General features: G+C 46.5%; 1 protein-coding gene across 1 annotated transcript in view; it reads right to left on the bottom strand.

The window, feature by feature from the left end:
- Positions 1–844: 844 nt before the first annotated feature.
- The window catches only part of Cnst (consortin, connexin sorting protein), a 91,931-nt gene continuing 74,754 nt past the window's right edge, over positions 845–18,021 (bottom strand). The window contains exons 10-11 of the mRNA XM_052737782.1: positions 10,986–11,121; positions 845–8,438 (exon numbers count right to left, since the gene is read on the bottom strand). Coding sequence (XP_052593742.1) covers positions 8,233–8,438; positions 10,986–11,121 — 342 coding nt within the window. The 3' untranslated portion in view covers positions 845–8,232. The remainder of the gene's footprint in view (positions 8,439–10,985; positions 11,122–18,021) is intronic.

The following is an 18,021-nucleotide window of genomic DNA, read 5'->3' as shown; positions in this document are numbered from 1 at the left end:
TATTAGGCAGGGAGTCCTTGGCCTTGAGCAAGCTAAGTGGCTGGGCACACAACCTCCCACTGTGCTTTAATCTCAGCTTCCTGCAGGTATTTTCAATTTCTCAACCAGAAGTGGAAACTCTTCCATTCTTCTGTTGCTCCTGATCTTAAGTAGGTCGCCAACAGTCCTTGGATCACAGCTTTGTTCTGGACACAACAGAGCCAACTGGACAGAGTTTGTACTACCCAGTATCTGTAAAATAACATGATTTTAAAGAGCCAGGCAATGTTTACACAGGAAACTGCCGAGCAGTTTGGCTTCAGTTTATAGGGAACGACAGACTCTTTCTCAGGGGACCTTGTGTAAGGAGCACGCGCAGTGAAAAAGTCACCTCACTCCAGCCTTCTGAAACGAGACTGCTGTTTGCTTACACCTTGGTGACCCTTTACACTTTTTTTGTGTGTGTTGGAGATGAAACGATGGTTCAGCGGTTAAAAGCACTGGCTGTTCTTCTAGAGCACCCAGGTTCAGTTCCCAGCACCCACACGGATCTGACGCCCTCTTCTGGCCTGTTCTGACATGCAGTAGGAATTGCATGCATTGATGCACGTACATACATACATACATACATACATACATACATACAAGCCAAACATACAAATAAAAAAAAGTACATCTGCCGGGCGGTGGTGGCGCACGCCTTTAATCCCAGCACTCGGGAGGCAGAGCCAGGCGGATCTCTGTGAGTTCGAGGCCAGCCTGGACTACCAAGTGAGTCCCAGGAAAGGCGCAAAGCTACACAGAGAAACCCTGTCTCGAAAAACCAAAAAAAAAAAAAAAAAAAAAAAAAAGTACATCTCAAGAAAAACTTTAAAAAGTGTGTTTATCATTTGTGTGTGTGTGCACAAGACACGACTTGCATGTGGAGGTTGGAAGACAGCTGTGTGGAGTCAGTTCTGCCCTCTCACATTTCAGGACCATCCTCGGGTTACCAGACTTGAGCAGCAAGCGCCTTTACCGACTGTGTGACCTTTGAGGCAAGACCTTGAGGATGTCTACCCTGGCAGCTCTGCTGTCCCTCGGTCCTTTGGCTCCATGCTCTCCCCTGCCACTGCAAGGTGCCTGCTCCTTCCACTGCCAGAGCTAGACCCAGAGTCTGTGTGTCAGGCTCATGTGGTCAGGGAGGACCTGTCTGTCAGTCTCTTTGCCAAACACCCTTCCAAACCCATCTTCACCCAGGCCACCCGCCTCCCTAGCATGCAAACGTCAGGGACTGCATCACCCTAAGGCACCCTCCGGTCTAACCAGCTGTAGCTAGGATTGCAGGATTAGGCTACACAACGCATCAAGCTTTCCAGAGAAGGAACCATTGGCGGCAGGCTCTTGGAAGTGGCCCATGGGCACGGTAGATGGTTTGAAAATCTATGCATCAGTCTTCAGCTTCTGCCTCTCACTTCCACGTGGCTTTAGAGAATTCCCATGCAATACTCCAACTCCACCCAGCAAATGCAGCCACCCAAGTTGTTTCTTCTCGGTGAGGGAAAGCAGAATACACTGGACTGCCAAAGAATACAGAGGGGTTTAGCTCTGAAGTTGTTAGAAATCCTGTAGATGAGGAGGCAGGAGGCTGGAGAAGGCTGAACAGCTTGTTAACGGGACCTCATTTGTTATCGGGATTCCAGCCCGAGGTTGCTTCCTTTCTTCAGGGTTTATGCTCTACCAAACTAGCTTACGTGGGGACAGCCTCTTCTCCGGGGCTGGTGAAACTGCTATTCTTAGACCAATTTTCACTGAAGCAATAACATACAGGAAGGCGGGTACAAGCAAGCACAGCAGAGCAGAGCACACAATTCCCTGGAAGTCTGAGGCAGGAGGATTCTGAGTTTGAGGCCAGTCTGGGCTATGCAGCATTCCAAGCCATCCTGAGACATGTAGAGAAATTCTTTTACAAAAAAAGGAAAAAGATTACCTTCATTCATAGCAACTTATAGACCTATTTCTAGCCTTGAAAGCTCAGGGTGTTTTTCTCGATTGGTTTATAGGTTGCCAACCCCAGGTCATGCACTTGGAAAGTGAAAGCCAGCTACTTAGAACTCCATCATGCTGATGGGTGAGGGGATGATGTAAGCTACTTCTGCTCCTAAGTGCACATCTCCTGCCTGACCTTTGATCCAAATCAATTAAGCAATGAAATTATGAAACCTCACTTTTGATCAATACCTTCCGTCCAGAGGGACACTGTGTTGTCCTTACAGACTATTATTAGATTGGGTTTGGAATGTGAACTGCTGCATCACGTAGAATTAAAACAAAATAAAACAAAAGGAAACACTTAAAAAAGCAAAAAAATCTCCACGGTCTCTATTGTAACCCAAGCTGGCCTAGACTTGGCCATCCTCCTGCCTCAGCCTCCTGAGAGCTGAGAAGACAACCGTGCTCCAGTGTTGTCTTAAGTCAGCAGCTCAGCATTCAAGGAACTAGAGGGATTCACAAACAGTAAACAGAGTTAGGACGGGGTGGGGCATTTGGAATTAATGAGTTTATCGAAACATTCTGTTAGCTAGCGGGTGGCTAGGTCTTGCACATTTGAGGTATGTGGAAGTCACCAGAGGTTTTGGTTTTTCTAATTAAGCCACAGCAGTGAAATGGAGCGAGTCATCTGAAGGACAGAAGGACTTTTCCTTGCCTCACATATCCTCATAACCCTTCAAGGACCCTCCTACTCTTCTTCTAGTCTTTGTTTAATCTGAGTTCGAGTCACAAGGCTGTTTAATACTTTTCTACACCCAGTGAGGTGACCATCCTCCTTCTCTTTGTTCTCTTACTACCACCTGAATTCCTTATGTTGAAATAACCAACCTTGTACTGTCCGTCCATGCAGTTTGGAGACTCTAAGTGCCCAGAGGTAGCTCAGTCATTTGCATTTTCTTGGTGACTAAGGACCCTCAGCATATTTTCATGTCCTCATTGGCCATTCACACATTCTCTCTCATGAAGGCACTTCGAAGCGGTCATAATTCTGAATTATGTGAGCCTTCTTACATACTCTAAATTTACAAGGTCTTTGGCAAGTTCATTGTGAGGCCCTTGCTGCCACGCCAGATGACCTCCGTTTGTTCCCCAGGGCTCACATGGTGGAAGAGGAAGGACGGACTCTCAGAAACTGTCCTCTGGTCTCCACACACACACCAGCAGGGACCCACTGCCCAGCCCACGAAACTGAAAAAAATATTGTGACTATTTCCTTCCATTTGAGTACTTGTCTCTAATTTTCCTAACCACATTATGTGAAAAGCACATTTTTAAAAGTCCAGTTACGAGTGTTCCTTTTATAGCCCGTACACTCTGAGCTCTGAGGAGTATCTTTTCATGTAAAAGCGGCAAAGCTGATCTGGTTTCTTCTAGTTACCCTACAGTTTCACGTTTTAGACCTAAAACCGATTCACTTCAGATTTTCGTTGTTTATGTTAATTTTTTTCCAATTGCACATGCAATCTTGCCAGCATTATTTGTTGAATGGGTTCCTCTTTCCTGACTGAGCTGGCCTGGCTCCCTGTGGCTCCCTTGAACATGCACACTTGGCTCTTGGTGTAGGTCTCCCTGGTCACCAGCCGGTAACTGTAGGATGAAGCCTTGGAAACAGCAGCAAGGGTCCTCCAACTCTGTTCCGACAATTCCACTATCTTCTAGGTCTTTTGCATCTCATGCATTTTAAACTGTCAGTTTCTAAAAACTGCTGCAATTTTGATTTGAATTGTGTCTGTCACATCTATGGTAGTCCTGGCACCTGAACTCTTGACCTGGTCAATGGCGAACCCTCTATACTGAGCTATGTCTCCTCAGCTGGCTTGGTTTCTTCAGATAGGGTCTCACTGTGTAACCCAGGCTGGGGTGTCACCTTCACAAACACAGTCTACCTTCTTTGAGACAGTCTCTGGTTTGGAAATCACCAATAAGGCTGCCTGGCCAGGAGACCCAGGGATTCTCCCGGCTCCTCCCCTAGAGCTGGAATTACGAGAGCGCATTTTTTTTGTGTGGGTCCTGGAGATCAAATTGAGGTCCTGGGGCTTGCCAGGCTGGCACTTCACCAGCTGAGCTCTCTCTGCCTCCCCCACTCTATCCTCCCCCTCTCCTATCAGCGATTTTCTGAAAAAGTGATACTGCTCTCCTGAAACGGACCAGCAGCGCTTTCTTTTTAAAAGAGCATTTTGTGAGATGGGTATTTCTTTCTTCAATGATTGACAGATTGACTGGCAACACCCTCTGGCACTGGTTTTCCTTGTGAAGTGGTTTTTAATTCAGGGCCATTAAGACTTCTTTTTTTCTTTTGTGACACTGAGTATTGAGCCCAGTACTGAGGTCTTGTGCTCAAGAGGCAAACACTCTACTTCTGAACTACACCCAGCCCCAGAGCTTCGGTTCTGAACAGAAAGTTTTCACTGGAAACCCGCCTGCTGTGAACTCCCGGCAGACGGACGGACGTGCTCATGCAGGTGTGAAGCAGTGGCGGCTGGCAGGAAAGATTGCTGTTGACCTTCCTATCGGTGGCCGTGCATCTCCTTATTCCTAACAGTTCATGACACATGACCGAAAACGATGAACTCTAGTTACCACCCTCTAGGTAGCCCGTTGTTATCTAGTTTCTTTTCGGTTCCTTCTTGGCAAATTGCATTCCTTGACCAGACACAAGTTCTTTGAGCTGGGTGGGGCCATGCTCACAGTGCTTACACTGCAGGCAATTGGATGTGTGTCAGGGTACAGAGGGCAGCCAACACCACTGTGCAAAGTTCTGCATGCGTCTCCACACCAGGCACAAAGCTATACCCAGCTTACTAAGTAGCTATTCGAAGGCCAAGGCATAAAGTGCATGGGCCCCAGAATCACTCTTTCTGTCTCTGAAGGTGCAGGTCATGTGACAGAAACAAAGTGTGGTGGACTTGGGCATCATGAGACCTGTGGTTGAGAGCCGTAAGTGTGCTAATCCAGGTATGGAAGGAATGAATGTTAAAGTACCACAAACACCACATAAAGTACCACATGAGACCAAGGTCAGATCAACTGTGCCCGTAGAAATGAGAGGGTTCCTGCCAGCAGTGGGATGAAAACCCAGCCTCTTGAAGGGGATCAGCGGAGGGTGGGAGTGGGGAGACGGGGTTGGGGGACAAGAGTGTACCAGGAAGTGAAGCCGCTCAAAACGCACCACCTACATGTATGCAAATGCCATCATGAAACCCATTATGCATAACTAACATATGCTCATAGAGAAAAGTAAAAAGCTGCCTGTGTGTGGGGAGCACATGCCACAAAGGCCAGTGTCAGGACAACAGGTCAGCAGCCAAAGGATGTCTTTGTCCTCCATGTCCCCCTGCTCAGCTCCTCCTGGTCCTTTATCCCTGTTCCTCTCAGCCATGTTGTCCTGTCATTCAGAAGACCCAAATCACGTCTGCCCTTGCAAAATAAGCCTGACCTTCAGACTTTGCATCCTCGCCACATCTCACATCCCAATTCACAGCTCGATAAAATAAGACTTTAGACTTGATGTTCAAGTCCAAAAAGATGCACTTGAGAGCGGAGTTTGGTTTACCACGTCAGGCAGAGGCAAGAAGTATTTTAGAAGCCGAGAAGCTGTTACTCAGGGGCTTATTAGGACATCTTCACAGATGACTCAGTGGGGAGAGGTGCTGGCCGTCAAGTGGACGGCCTGAGTATGAATCTCTGGACCCTAACGATGCAGGACAGAGTGACTCCGTAAGTGTACAGTGTGGCACACATGTGGCCTCCTCCCAGAATAAATAAGTAAATGTAATTTAGAAAAAGAAAGACTTCCCCAAAATAGATGGCATCTCCTTCAGGGGCTGGACCAACTCTGACATTATATTTTGTTTTCAATCAGTTCCCTTAACATTAAGAGTACAAATAAATTCTCTGAGACATTTTGTTGGTATAGATTTTAAATTACAAGCTTGATTTGACACCCTCAAACACAGTTCTTAAGAAGGCTAGTTATAAATAGTTGTCAGCACTTTCAAACGAGAGGAGAAATGGTATCTCAATACAGTAGATGAGTTCTTTATGCATGGGATAACGTCCTCTCCTCTCTAGGTGGGATGCTCCAGTTCATGCAGTAAATGACTATTACATTTGCAAAGGTGCCCTAGTGTTTCTAGGTGAGATTTCATGCCCACTTTAAGTCAGTAGGTCAGCCTACTCCCGATCACTCTGTGGTCCCTGAAGTTGGTGACCCCCAGCTCCTCTGATGCACAACGGGGTCCCCGGTTAGCCAGGTGTCATTTCGGGCCTTTCTTTTGATGATGGCTCCTGGGAAACCTTGGGTTTTAGAAAGTGGCCAAGGTGGCCGAGAGGTAAATATAACACCAGAGATCACACAGGACTCTGAGTGACCTAAAGTAGGCAAACAGGAGGAAGATTTTAACTTTTCTTGATATAAAATTGTCAGAAACAAGGGCCACCAAATCCCTGCAACTAGAAATCACGAGGGTGAAATACATTTGTGTATCATGAGGAGGCCCGCACAGAATCCTCACTAACGGCTTCCACAGGACCGTTGCTCATGGCAATACCAGGACAATGGGACCTATTTTACACATGATGTGAATACAAAGTCTTAAAATTTATAATAGGACATTAAAATAATCTTCTAATAAAATCAGCCTTAGGTATAAGGAATCTAAATTTCAGTATTCTGTATACTTCTAAATAAATAACTCTGCTCTATAACCATTGAAAATATTACAGTTTATGGTGACATGATAAGAGATAAGCCACACAGTATATAGTAAAAATAAAATGTCAATTTAAAAATAAGCTAAAATATACGGAGCTGAAACAATAGAAATCAAAACACTAAGTATCTAATTAAATAGGTAGCGGTGGGGTGACCAAATACATGCTCAGCCACACACTCTCAACTCATATAAAAGCCCTTTAAATTCACAGGGTCCAAATAAATAAGCAGAAACACAAAGGAAGGTACTGTGCCAGCCAGTAACTACAAAGCAATTTCTCTCCTTTCCTTCCAAATGATTCTAACATGAAAACAGAACATAAAGATCACTTGCTAAAAAACTATAATTCATGATTTTTAAAAAAAGATGTTGCCTAGAATACAAAAAGTCAAAGCAAGGCTTCCTAAACATTAGATCACTGTACCGTAAATAAGGAAAGGCCACCTAACAACGGATTTAAACAGAACTGTTCATTTAAACTTGTCTATTTAAGGTATGATTGAATTTCCGCTTCATGACCCCATGACAGGGGACCAAAATGAGTCCATGGTAGGAACACACATTCCACACACCCGAGCGTATGGCCTGCAACTACTCAGTTACATGTGGTGTCCTGTTTCATTTAACTGAGTAAGGGTTTACCTTACATGAACACCCATACACTAGGAACTACCCCTCACTTGGATTCCTAGTCTTAGTTCCAGAATATAATGACTGCTCAGTAAGTCTTTCTTGAGCGGTGGAACCAGGACACATTGCTTCAGGCAGCACAGAAGTCACAGCGGAATCTCACCTGAGACCTGGGAGTTCTGTCATGGTGCCTTCGGGCCTGTCAAATTCATTGCCACAGATCCGCCAGTTTCTCAACTCAAGGCCAATATTCCTACAGTTTATCTAGTTCACAGGTAAGCCTCCTCCAAAGATGTGTGTGTGTGTGTGCCTGCACACTGTAGTCAAGTTAAAAGAATAAAGGTCATCTTTGTACTCTAGGCTGGATATCCACGTGTGGTAACTGCTTCAGACGTACACGCACCCACACAACCATTTCACAAATGGAGAATTTAGAGTAATGCCCAAAGCTTAAATTATACAGCTCCCAGATTAACTAAAAAACGGCATTGGAACCATAAGGTAACTCTCTCTGATTACAAAGGAACGTACTGTGTGGCAGCGGCGGCGGTGGGAAGCAGTGCCTATGGAGCAACGACTGTAAACCGGGAGTGTCCTTCAGCCCTGCAAGACAACGCTGCTCAGTGTGCTTCACTACACGGGCAAGCAGCAAGGAGAGGCGTGCTCTCCACAGCGCCTTCCCTCCGTCCCCAGTGCCCACACCAGCATCAGCCTTCCTGATAGAGTTCTCTGGGCTGCGTTTAAAGTTGCTGTTTCTTATGTCCGTCCTGGGGTCCTCGCTGCTGGGGAGGGGGAATGTTTCGTGACTCCTGAAATAAAAGCTGTCTGGGAAGTTTGCATCTTTGCCTGTCTGTCAGCACGCCTGTCCCACCTGCTGCTAGGAGAGGTAGACCCAGTGTTTGAGTCCTGCCACCCCCTGCAGCAGCTTCGTGTAATAGAAGTCCATGTTGTCGGCAAAGTCTGTACAAACAGGTGACTCCATGTCACCCAAAGTGCAGTAGAGCGCAGTCCCTCCAACACTGAGGAAAACCGTGGCTATGCACAGCAAGATGAGCAGGATGCAGGAGCCACTGCTGACTTCATCTGCAAACAAGAGAACAGGGTCAGACAGCGTCACACAGCGTCACACAGCGTCACACAGCCCTAGTCAGTTGAGTCTCTTCACCTGCCCTTCCTCTAACCGCAGTTCCCTCTGCCTGCTAATCTATGCTAGCGACCTAGTTTATGCATTTCTTCTCGTTTCCTCTTCATACCGTGAACAGTCAGTCCTCCGTATCCGTGGGTCAAAAAGTCTGAAGAAATTTTATCTGTACTAAGTATGTACTCTTCTCTCATTGTATTCCCTTAAACAATACCATGCAACAATGACTTACAAATTATTTAAACTCATGAGATAGTATATGCAATCTGGATGATTTCAATTGTGGAGCCAACTCTCTTACCCAAGACACTAACAAAGAATAAATAGCTGGGTGTGGTGGTGACACACACCTTTAATCCCAGCACTCAGGAGGCAGAGGCAGGAGGATTTCTGAGTTCGCAGCCAGCCTGGTCTATAGAGCGAGTTCCGGGACAGCCAGAGCTGTTACATGAGGAACCCTGTCTCAAAACAGGCAGAAAAGCCGGGCGGTGGTGGCGCACGCCTTTAATCCCAGCACTCGGGAGGCAGAGCCAGGCGGATCTCTGTGAGTTCGAGGCCAGCCTGGGCTGCCAAGTGAGTTCCAGGAAAGGCGCAAAGCTACACAGAGAAACCCTGTCTCGAAAAACCAAAAACAGGCAGAAAAGGAACAAACAGAAAGAATAAACCAAGTATGCAGGAAGGACTGGGGTGATGGCTTAGCTGGTAAAGGACTTGGCTCGCAAGCCTGATGGCCAGAGTTCAATCCCTGGAATTAATTAATGTGGAAGAAGAGAACCAGCTCCCCAAAGTTGTCCTTTGATCTCCACGCATACTCTGTGGCACAGGTGTGACTCCAATAATCACCATCCAAGCACATAGGGAGTGTGAACAGTCCATGAGAACAATATGCCGTCTCAGATAAGGGTCTTGAGCATCTGCAGATTTTATTACTCTAGAGTCTTGGGTCCTATGGTACATGGAGGTACATTTTAATACCATTTAGGTATTTGAAAGTATCTATTTTGTTTAAATAAAATACATTATGAGCTGTGGTGGGAACAAGCCATGAGTGGCTGTGACTGATACAAAAAAGATGCAACGTGAACGTGAAATAGATTCCAGCTTTGGAGGCCTGAGTGTGGGAAAGAGGATGTGAAATATCTCACCAGCAATTTTCCCACACTGATCAATCACATGCTGCAATCTTTTTGATATACTAAGTTAAATGAGCACATTTCATATAGTTTTACTTTTGTTATGTGGCTGCCATAAAATGTAGAAGCACCTGTGAGGGGCTGGAGACATGACTCGTGTCTAAGAGCACTGATTGTTCTTCCGGACGACCCAGGTGTGAGTCCCAGGCACCATGTGATGGCTCATGACCCTCTGCAACTCCAGTTCCAGGGGATCTGACGCCCTCCTCTGGCCTCCTCAGGTACTGCACACATGTGGCACACAGGCACACATGTAGGCAAAACACCCATGCACATAAAAAAAATCACCTGTGAGCGTCCACATACACTTCTAGGACACAGTATGAGGAGTGGAAGGTTGGGCCTCTTCAGGGAGCTCCAGGCAGCTGGTGAGGTTCGCACCGACACACGTGTAAGCCTTACCTAAAGGTTTCATGACTGCTGAGACCGACTCACACACTGTATCCACCTGCTTTTCACTGTCCTGAGCGGCAGAGCAGTGACTATTATTTTGTGTTTTGAGGAGGATGAAGCTGAGGAACTTGGTGAAGAATGAGGTGGCCTGAGAGTTCCAGACCCTGGTGCCCTTGTGTGTGGTCAGGATAGAGGACTCCACAGGGGTGGGGGTATGGTGTGGAGGCTGTGCTGGTTACAACAAGATGCTTGGATAAAAATAAAGCATTCCCAGGGCCTTTCAGCTTCACAGTTGAACACTCTAGGCAGCTCTCCCGCTGTCTTAGAAACACAGTTCAGTGTTCACGCCGTTGCTCAGTGTAGAGAAGCACACTCACCGGCCCTGAGCTGGTTTGCACTTCCCTGACTCACCCCTGCCTCAGGTAACTATCTGCAGCCACCCGGGGCAGCTGTGCAGTGAGAACATGGCCCAGTGCTGGCCAGGGACAGGGCTGCTCAACGACAGCTGGGCTGAGCAGACGCCCTTGGGAGGCGCTCAGCTTCCATTCGGAGGAGAGACTGCCTCGTGATAAAAGAGGCACTAATGTGTCACTGAAAACAAAATCAAAAAACAAGCTCACTACAGAGGAAAAAAAGGAAAGAGGAAAATACTAAGGAAAACACCTGAGGTGAGTTTTAGACTTGGACCACTTCTGGACTGGGGAGACCACAAGGCCAATTTTGCAACTTACTCACTTATTCCAGCAAAAAATGCTTCAAAAATTAAAGCTATAACTCGATTTCTTTCCGTTTCCCTGCCATAAGACAGAGCAAGTCCACACAGTCCTCACAAAGCCTGCTAGCAAACATCGGGTCACACGGCTGTCCAGCACTCACAGCTGGTGACCCCGGGGCTGAGCGCACCTTGATCCAGGTTATCATCGATTTCCTGGAACCGCACTCTCCGCTTAGCTGGCTTCGGCTGCATTTGGGCAGGATGGTCTCCCATTGTGTCATTCCGCTTCTTTAGTATGGACACCAGCCCTTCTGCAGGAGCGGCCTGTCGGAGATCGATCGGGAGAACCGGTTACGTTAAGGTGGGTGGGACTCATGGGTGATGTGTTACACATGCAACCACAGGACACCATTTCAGTGATTTCTACTCCAGCTCTCTTCACTTAACAATAGGCGCTCTTGCTCTCTCTCTCTCTCTCTCTCTCTCTCTCTCTCTCTCTCTCTCTCTCTCTCTCTCCCTCCCTCCCTCCCTCCCTCCCTCCCTCCCTCTCCCTTCCTGAGACAGGGTCGTGTTTAGGCTGGTCTTGAATCCGTGGCAATTTTCCTGCCTTAGCATGAATGCTGGGATTACATGTATGTGCTATGACATCTGGCTCAGTGACAGTATTTAAGACACAAAGACACAAGGCTTAAAATACATGTGCAGCAAACTTAACATCCAATGAGTTACCTCAGTTCCTCAGGGAAAGTACACATTACTAAATGATCTCTATTCATAACCTTCTGGGGACTTTTCTTCTAGAATTTCAGTTTTCTATGACTCATTACTTTGTATGCAGAGGTAAGGAAACTATTTAGCCAGCACCCCCTGGTTCTTCTTTTTTCCCCTCAGATAAGGGTCTCCTTCATCCCATAGCTCAGGATAGCTCAGAACTTGCTATAGCCCAGGCTGGCCTTGAATTTGCGATCTTCTCTGAGCCTCCTGAGTGCTATTACACCTACCCTTACTCCACCCCCGTTTTTGTAAATTTAATTGGAAACTACCCAACTTTTGCATAGCTTTGCAGAACTGGGAAGCTGTGACAGTTTGGTGCTTCATCAGAAAACTCTGCATCAGGTACCTTCGGCCCCCACCACCCGTTAGGCAGCCTTCCGATTTTCACACACCTCTCTCCTTCCCATACGCCATCTCTTATCTCAAACCAAAAGCACTTGCTTGCCATTTATTCAGGAGCGAAGGCCTCCAAAGTGCGGGGGAGGGGCAAAGAGGGTCAGTGTGGAGAGGCAGGAGGGAAGAAGCTGCTCACTTCTGCACACCCAGCCGACTGGGAGGAGGTGCCTGCTTGCTTCAGGCCACAGATGACGACGTGGGTGGGCACTGTGGGCTGCACTGTGGATGTCAGGGGCTGCAAGCTAGGACGGATTGTAATGTCATTTATCCGATCAATGGCAGAAAGTACTTAATATGATTTCCAGTTCCAGGCAGCAATCTCGGATAATTACGGATTCCATTAGTTCTTTTTATAATTCAGAGCTTTTAGGAGCAAACAGCTCTAGACAAATAGTCTTCTACGGGGTTCTCTGAACGTGGGTCTATAGAAACCATTATCTTAAAAAAATCAATAAGTCAGCAATTTATTCTTTTTATAGGAAATACATATTTCCGATACCCTTATTCTGAGAAAACTAAAGTACTTGACTGACATTAAAAGGCTAAGCACAGGGCTGGCAAGATGGCTCAGTGGGTAAGAGAGCTTGCCACCAAGCCTGAAGACGGGCCTGAGTTTGATCCTTGGAACTCACAGAGTGGAAACAGAGAACCGCCTCCCTTCACACACACACACGCTGTGGCACAAGCATGCCCCTTTCAATATAAAAATAAATATAATTGTTTTTACAAGGACAAACATGTGTAGGAATAGATTTTTAAACTTTGTTTAGAAAACATTGGAGAACTCCTTCATAAAACAGTGGAAAACGATTTTACAAGCACCTTGCTTAAAATGAGAAACAAAGACACACTGTTAAGTTTGTAAAGAGCAAGGAACGGAGCCGGCAGACCGCTAAGGAGGTAAAGCACCTGCTGTACAAGCTTCAAGTTCGATTCCCAGATCCCACCCCAGGAGGAGTACTGACTTGGACACGCCTGTGGCGTGTGGGTGTCTGCACTCGGACACAGGTATCACACACGTACAAAATACGTAAATAAACTTCAAAAACCTTAAAAGGCAGGGGACAGGAAATAGAAATTGGTTTTAATGAAAGACATATAACCAGCAATCTTTGAATTTCTAGAAAGTGTAAAACGAAAGAGAAGAAGCCTCATGGAATCTTCATTATCTTTTTCATTAAACATTTCTCTGTTATACATTTGCCAGTGGTAAATTTACCTACCATAGGAAGCTTTATCTTTGTTTTCACACAGAGTCTTGCTATTTTCTCAGGCTGGTCTTAAAACTCCTGGACTTAAATGATCTTTCTGCTCTGGCCTCTTAATAGGATGGCAGGAGTGCCTACTGCATGCCAGGCAAGGATTCTACCACCGAGATGCGTCTCTAGCTAAGGAGTTAAGGTGCATTCACTGCAGAGGTGGGCAGATCTCTGAGTTCAAGGCCAGGGCTATATACACAGAGAAACCCTGCCTCAAAAAACAACAACAAAAAAACCAAACCAAACAAAAACAAAACAGAAGTGTTAAAACCTGCTGAGCAAGCTTGAAGACCTGAGTTTGGATCCCAGCCCCCGAGTAAACAGCTGGGTGTGTCCCTGCACCTGTAACCCCAACACTGGGGTGGGGAGTGGAGACAGGCAGACACTGGGGCTTGCCGGCTGCCTGTTCTGCTGAAAAACAGCAAGCTCCAGGTCCAGTGAGAGACTGTTTCAAGGAAAATAAAGCCAACATCTGATAGAGGGACAGAAGAGACCGAACACCCTCTTCTGGCATGTACACACAGAGGGACATCGAGAAGGGTGAGCGGTTATGGTTATTCCAGGTACACGGTTAAGTGTATCACTGGAATATTAATTTTGCATTTGTAAATTTAAGAAACAAACTATAATCAAACGATGTTGGAAGTATGTCAGACCGAGAAAAGGCCCCTGGAATGGCATGGCTGGTCTCAGTGTGGCAGCGATCAACCCTACCTTACTTCCAGGAGACTCTGGCTCGGGAGGCCGTCAAGGGAGGCAAGCTTTACTGAGGGCCGTCTTGTTTCCTTTGGGTGGCAAAGGACTAAGGGAACTTTGGAAGGAGGACAGAGGCGGAGTCTGAGAAAGCACTGTGGCATGGGATGGATGTGGAGTCTGCTTTGACTCTGGGCTAGGGTCAGGCCTCCCCTTCTTCACAGCAAAGCCTTTAGTTTCCAAGCCTGCCCCACCCCCTCCGGTCCTTTCCTGTCCCACTGTCGGAAGTGAAGGACGGTGCTCTTCCATGGTAGGTTCTCCCAGTCTCCTTGGGTATTTTCTCTAGGTTTTTCTTTCTTTTGTGTGTATTTCAGTTTCCTACGGCACATACACAGGACCAAAGCACAATGGGTCTGAACATGAGAGATGCAGGCTACGGAGGGCAAATCTTGGATGCAGGAAGTCTAATCCTTAGGATGTGCCCTCTGGGTTTTTTGTTTTTTGTTTTTTTTTGGTTTTTTTTTTTTTAATAGTTTGGAACAAAGAGTTTGGACTTACCTGAAACAGAATTCCTACTTCCCACAGCATAGCAGCCAAAATCAGACCTACCCCACCCCAGAATCAATTCCTTCCTTCCTTCCTTCCTTCCTTCCTTCCTTCCTTCCTTCCTTCCTTCCTTCCTTCCTCCCTCCCTCCCTCCCTCCCTCCCTCCTTCCCTTCATGGTGTGGGGATCAGGAGCAAGGCCTTCTCTATGCTATAAAAAAAAATTAAAAAAATTTAAATCTCCAAAAGAGGTTTATCTGTAAGAGTAAATTTAATTTCCTGTTTTCAATTAGTAAATTTCTTTCTTACCCAAACACTATATACCCAGCCTATCCGCTCAGAATGTCTGAGCCATAATTACTGTAATCGGTGGCACTCTGCTAGATGCCGGGCTGGAAAACATCCATCTGCAAATAAACAGCTCATCCTGCTCAGCAATCATGGCCACCTTAAACAGTAGACCAGAGTACACAAAACAAAATGTTCCTGTGACCCGGAACTGCAATTCTTGACGGGGAGAAGAGGGCAGAGCATGCTGCAGTACCTTCTCACCAGATTATGGAGGAAATGGACCAAAATTAGACCATTTTCATCTGGAACCTCAAAGCTTGTCAATTTTAAACAAGAACACATGCTTGGTTTCCAACTAACTTGACAATGAACACCCCACAAGCCACATTAGTATACTGTGTGTATCTTTTTTTGTTTTTTAACTCGAGACAGTATTTCTTTGTGTAACAGCTCTGTCTGGCCTTGAACTCACAAAGATCCTCCTGCCTCTGCCTCCTGAGTGCTGGGATTAAAGGCGTGCGCCGCCACTGCCTGGCTTTATTGTGCGTATCTTGAACGCCAGTGATTTCACTATGGATGAACGTGTGCTTTTAACAGACAGTTCCACACTATGCCATGCTCAGTCCTCACAGGCATAATCAGGTGAAAAGCCATGTAAAGAGCCCAGGAGTGTGACTGAGTTCACACTGCCAGCAACGAACGGGCAGAGTTAAGAACAAACCCAGGGTGAAATACTGAGACCTGATCTGTACTGTTAGGATTTTACTTTGTGCTGTACGTATTTGTTACCATTAGAGTGAAATAAATGGAATTTTCAAACAAGATGTACAAGGCTTTTGGCTTCCCAGAAGTTGTTTATATTTTCTACCCGAAATTCTGATCTTTTGTATTCCCCAGTTAGAGGTACTTAACTAACGGCTATTCTTGTCATGGAGGACGGCTGGAAGATGGAAGATCTTTGGAAGGAGCAGATTAATGTCATGGCTACTGTCACAGCCAGACCTGGGGGTGACAGTTAATGTGGGAAAGCCATTTCACAGAGGAGCCTGTGGCTTCCTCGGGCCTCCCAAGGCTAAATCCAGGAACACTGCAGCAGAATATGCCAAGTGGAAAACAGATCTCGGGGGAAATACGCCATGTTGAATTTCTAAACACTTAACAAGGAAAAGGCGTCTTGTTAAAAGCAAAACCAGGGGCTTTCTAATGTCCTACCTAAACATGTAGATCAAGTGCAGCTGCAGGCTCCTGCTCTTGTAACTAGCTCTTGATTGCACGAGACGGGAAGCAAATGGAGTGTCAGGCGGCATCCATTTTCCATTTCCAGAAGACTAGGTGAAGAGCTGCCATTTTCATATCTATAACCCCTCACCCTGCTGGAGTGATTTCGCAGATTTTTCACACTGCATTTTACGTTACTCACTGTGGGTGTGGGTCTGGGGTGCATGCCAGCCACAGCACACGTGGAGGTCAGAGGACGGGTGGACGGAATCAGTTCCTCCTTCCCACTACGTGGGTTGGCTAGGTCGAGTTATCAGGCTCGGGGGCAGCTGCCTTTAGCAGCCGAGCATTCGCTGGCCCCTTTACTAGTATTTGAAACTACACTGTTCATTCTTATGTGAATTTGGTTACAATAATCCATCTAGAAAGCAAGTCTCAAAGAGACAAGCACTTGATCTCTGTTTACTGCGGCCCCCTGGTCTCTATCAAGTACTAGGTGCCTAATAAACATGCTGGAGAGAAAATGAGTACAACCAGCATACAGTTAGAGGCTAGGCAGAGACAGAGAGATGTAGCCAACAGGATCCTTATCTTTCGGGACCTGGGAGCTTGGTATAGAAGAAATATGCCTGTGTCCTATAGTAAGTAGGGAAGATCACAGCTGGGCAAGACCGTAGGAGGAATGCTGCCCCACCCCGCATCATCCTAAGTTCAGAAAGCATTCCAAGAGAACAGCAATGTCATGGAGTTGGGCACTGGCCTGGGCACTTTATGTACTGAGGGGCAAGATCTGGATGTGAGGCTTGGGAAGAGGGTGGCTCATCACTGCAAAGCAACGGACACAGCAAAGACAGCAAGGAGCAGAGGCCAGAAAGCGCAAGGGCGTCTGGGGGCAACAAGGGGCCAGTCGGACTGCAGCTGCAAACACAGACCGTAGGAGACGGTGCTGAATGTGGGTGGGCCAGACTACCGAGAATTCCGAATGCCAGGTACATAGCAAAGCCTTCTCAGTGAAGTTACAGGGAGCCCCGGGAAGAGGACACAAGGACATTGTTGGGCAGAAGTTTAAGTCAACAGGCCAAGTGTTAGAGAGGTGGACTGTCTTTGACTTAGTAGTATCTTTTCCTTCCTTCCTTCCTTCCTTCCTTCCTTCCTTCCTTCCTTCCTTCCTTCCTTCTTTCCCTCCCCCCTCCCTCCCTCCCTTCCTCCCTCTCTCTCTCTTTCTTTTTCCTTTGAGGCAGGGTCTCCCATGTAGTTTCAATGTCCTTGAACTCACAGAGATCTGCCTCCAAGTTGGGATTAAAGGTCTGTGCCACTATATATGCTCAGGCCTACTGGATATTTTATGTGTTTAGGTTTATTTTTATAAATGTTTTGCCTGCATGTATGTATATGCGCCACGTGTGTACCTGGAATCTGACTTCAGAGGAGGGGGCTGAATCTCCGGGAACTAGAGTTATAGATGTTTTCAAGCCGCCATGTGGGTGCTAGAAACGAACCTGGGTTCCTGGAAGAACAAGGGCTCTTAATTACTGAGCCATCTCTCTAGCCACGAGTAGAGAGTTTTAAAAAGATGAAAACTCCTAGACAGATATGGGGACATCTCTATCGCCCTACAGTCACGTCATTTCATTTCTTTTTATGACCCGATCGGCCCTTCTGGGTGTCAGTTTGAGACTCCAGGTCTACACAGTGCTAATGTGAGATCACAGGGAGTGAGAAGGGCTAAATCAAGGAGGAGACACTTACGAAGCAGCTAATGCAGATGTCCAGGAAGAGCAGTAAATATGCAAATTCGAAATGTAATTAGAACAGGAAAGGAACTTGGTAAAGAAACATGTCAATCAAGATACATTAACTAACTAGAAATGTAAAAAGCAGTCTAAAAACAAGAGGCAAAAATGACACCATCTGGTACAATTTAAAAATGGGCGATCCCAGGGTTTTCCTCAGGGACTAGTTAGAGAGCTACATACATCAGGGGTCAACCATTCCCACCCCTGGTGTTCCTGGAAGCCAAAATGTGAGCAAGCTACATCTCTGCTTCCC

This window comes from Peromyscus californicus, unplaced genomic scaffold, assembly GCF_007827085.1.
Source record: "Peromyscus californicus insignis strain IS unplaced genomic scaffold, ASM782708v3 Scaffold_14__1_contigs__length_90479793_seg_2, whole genome shotgun sequence".
Classification (NCBI taxonomy): Eukaryota; Metazoa; Chordata; class Mammalia; order Rodentia; family Cricetidae; genus Peromyscus; species Peromyscus californicus.
This window is presented reverse-complemented; position numbering and strand designations above follow the sequence as displayed.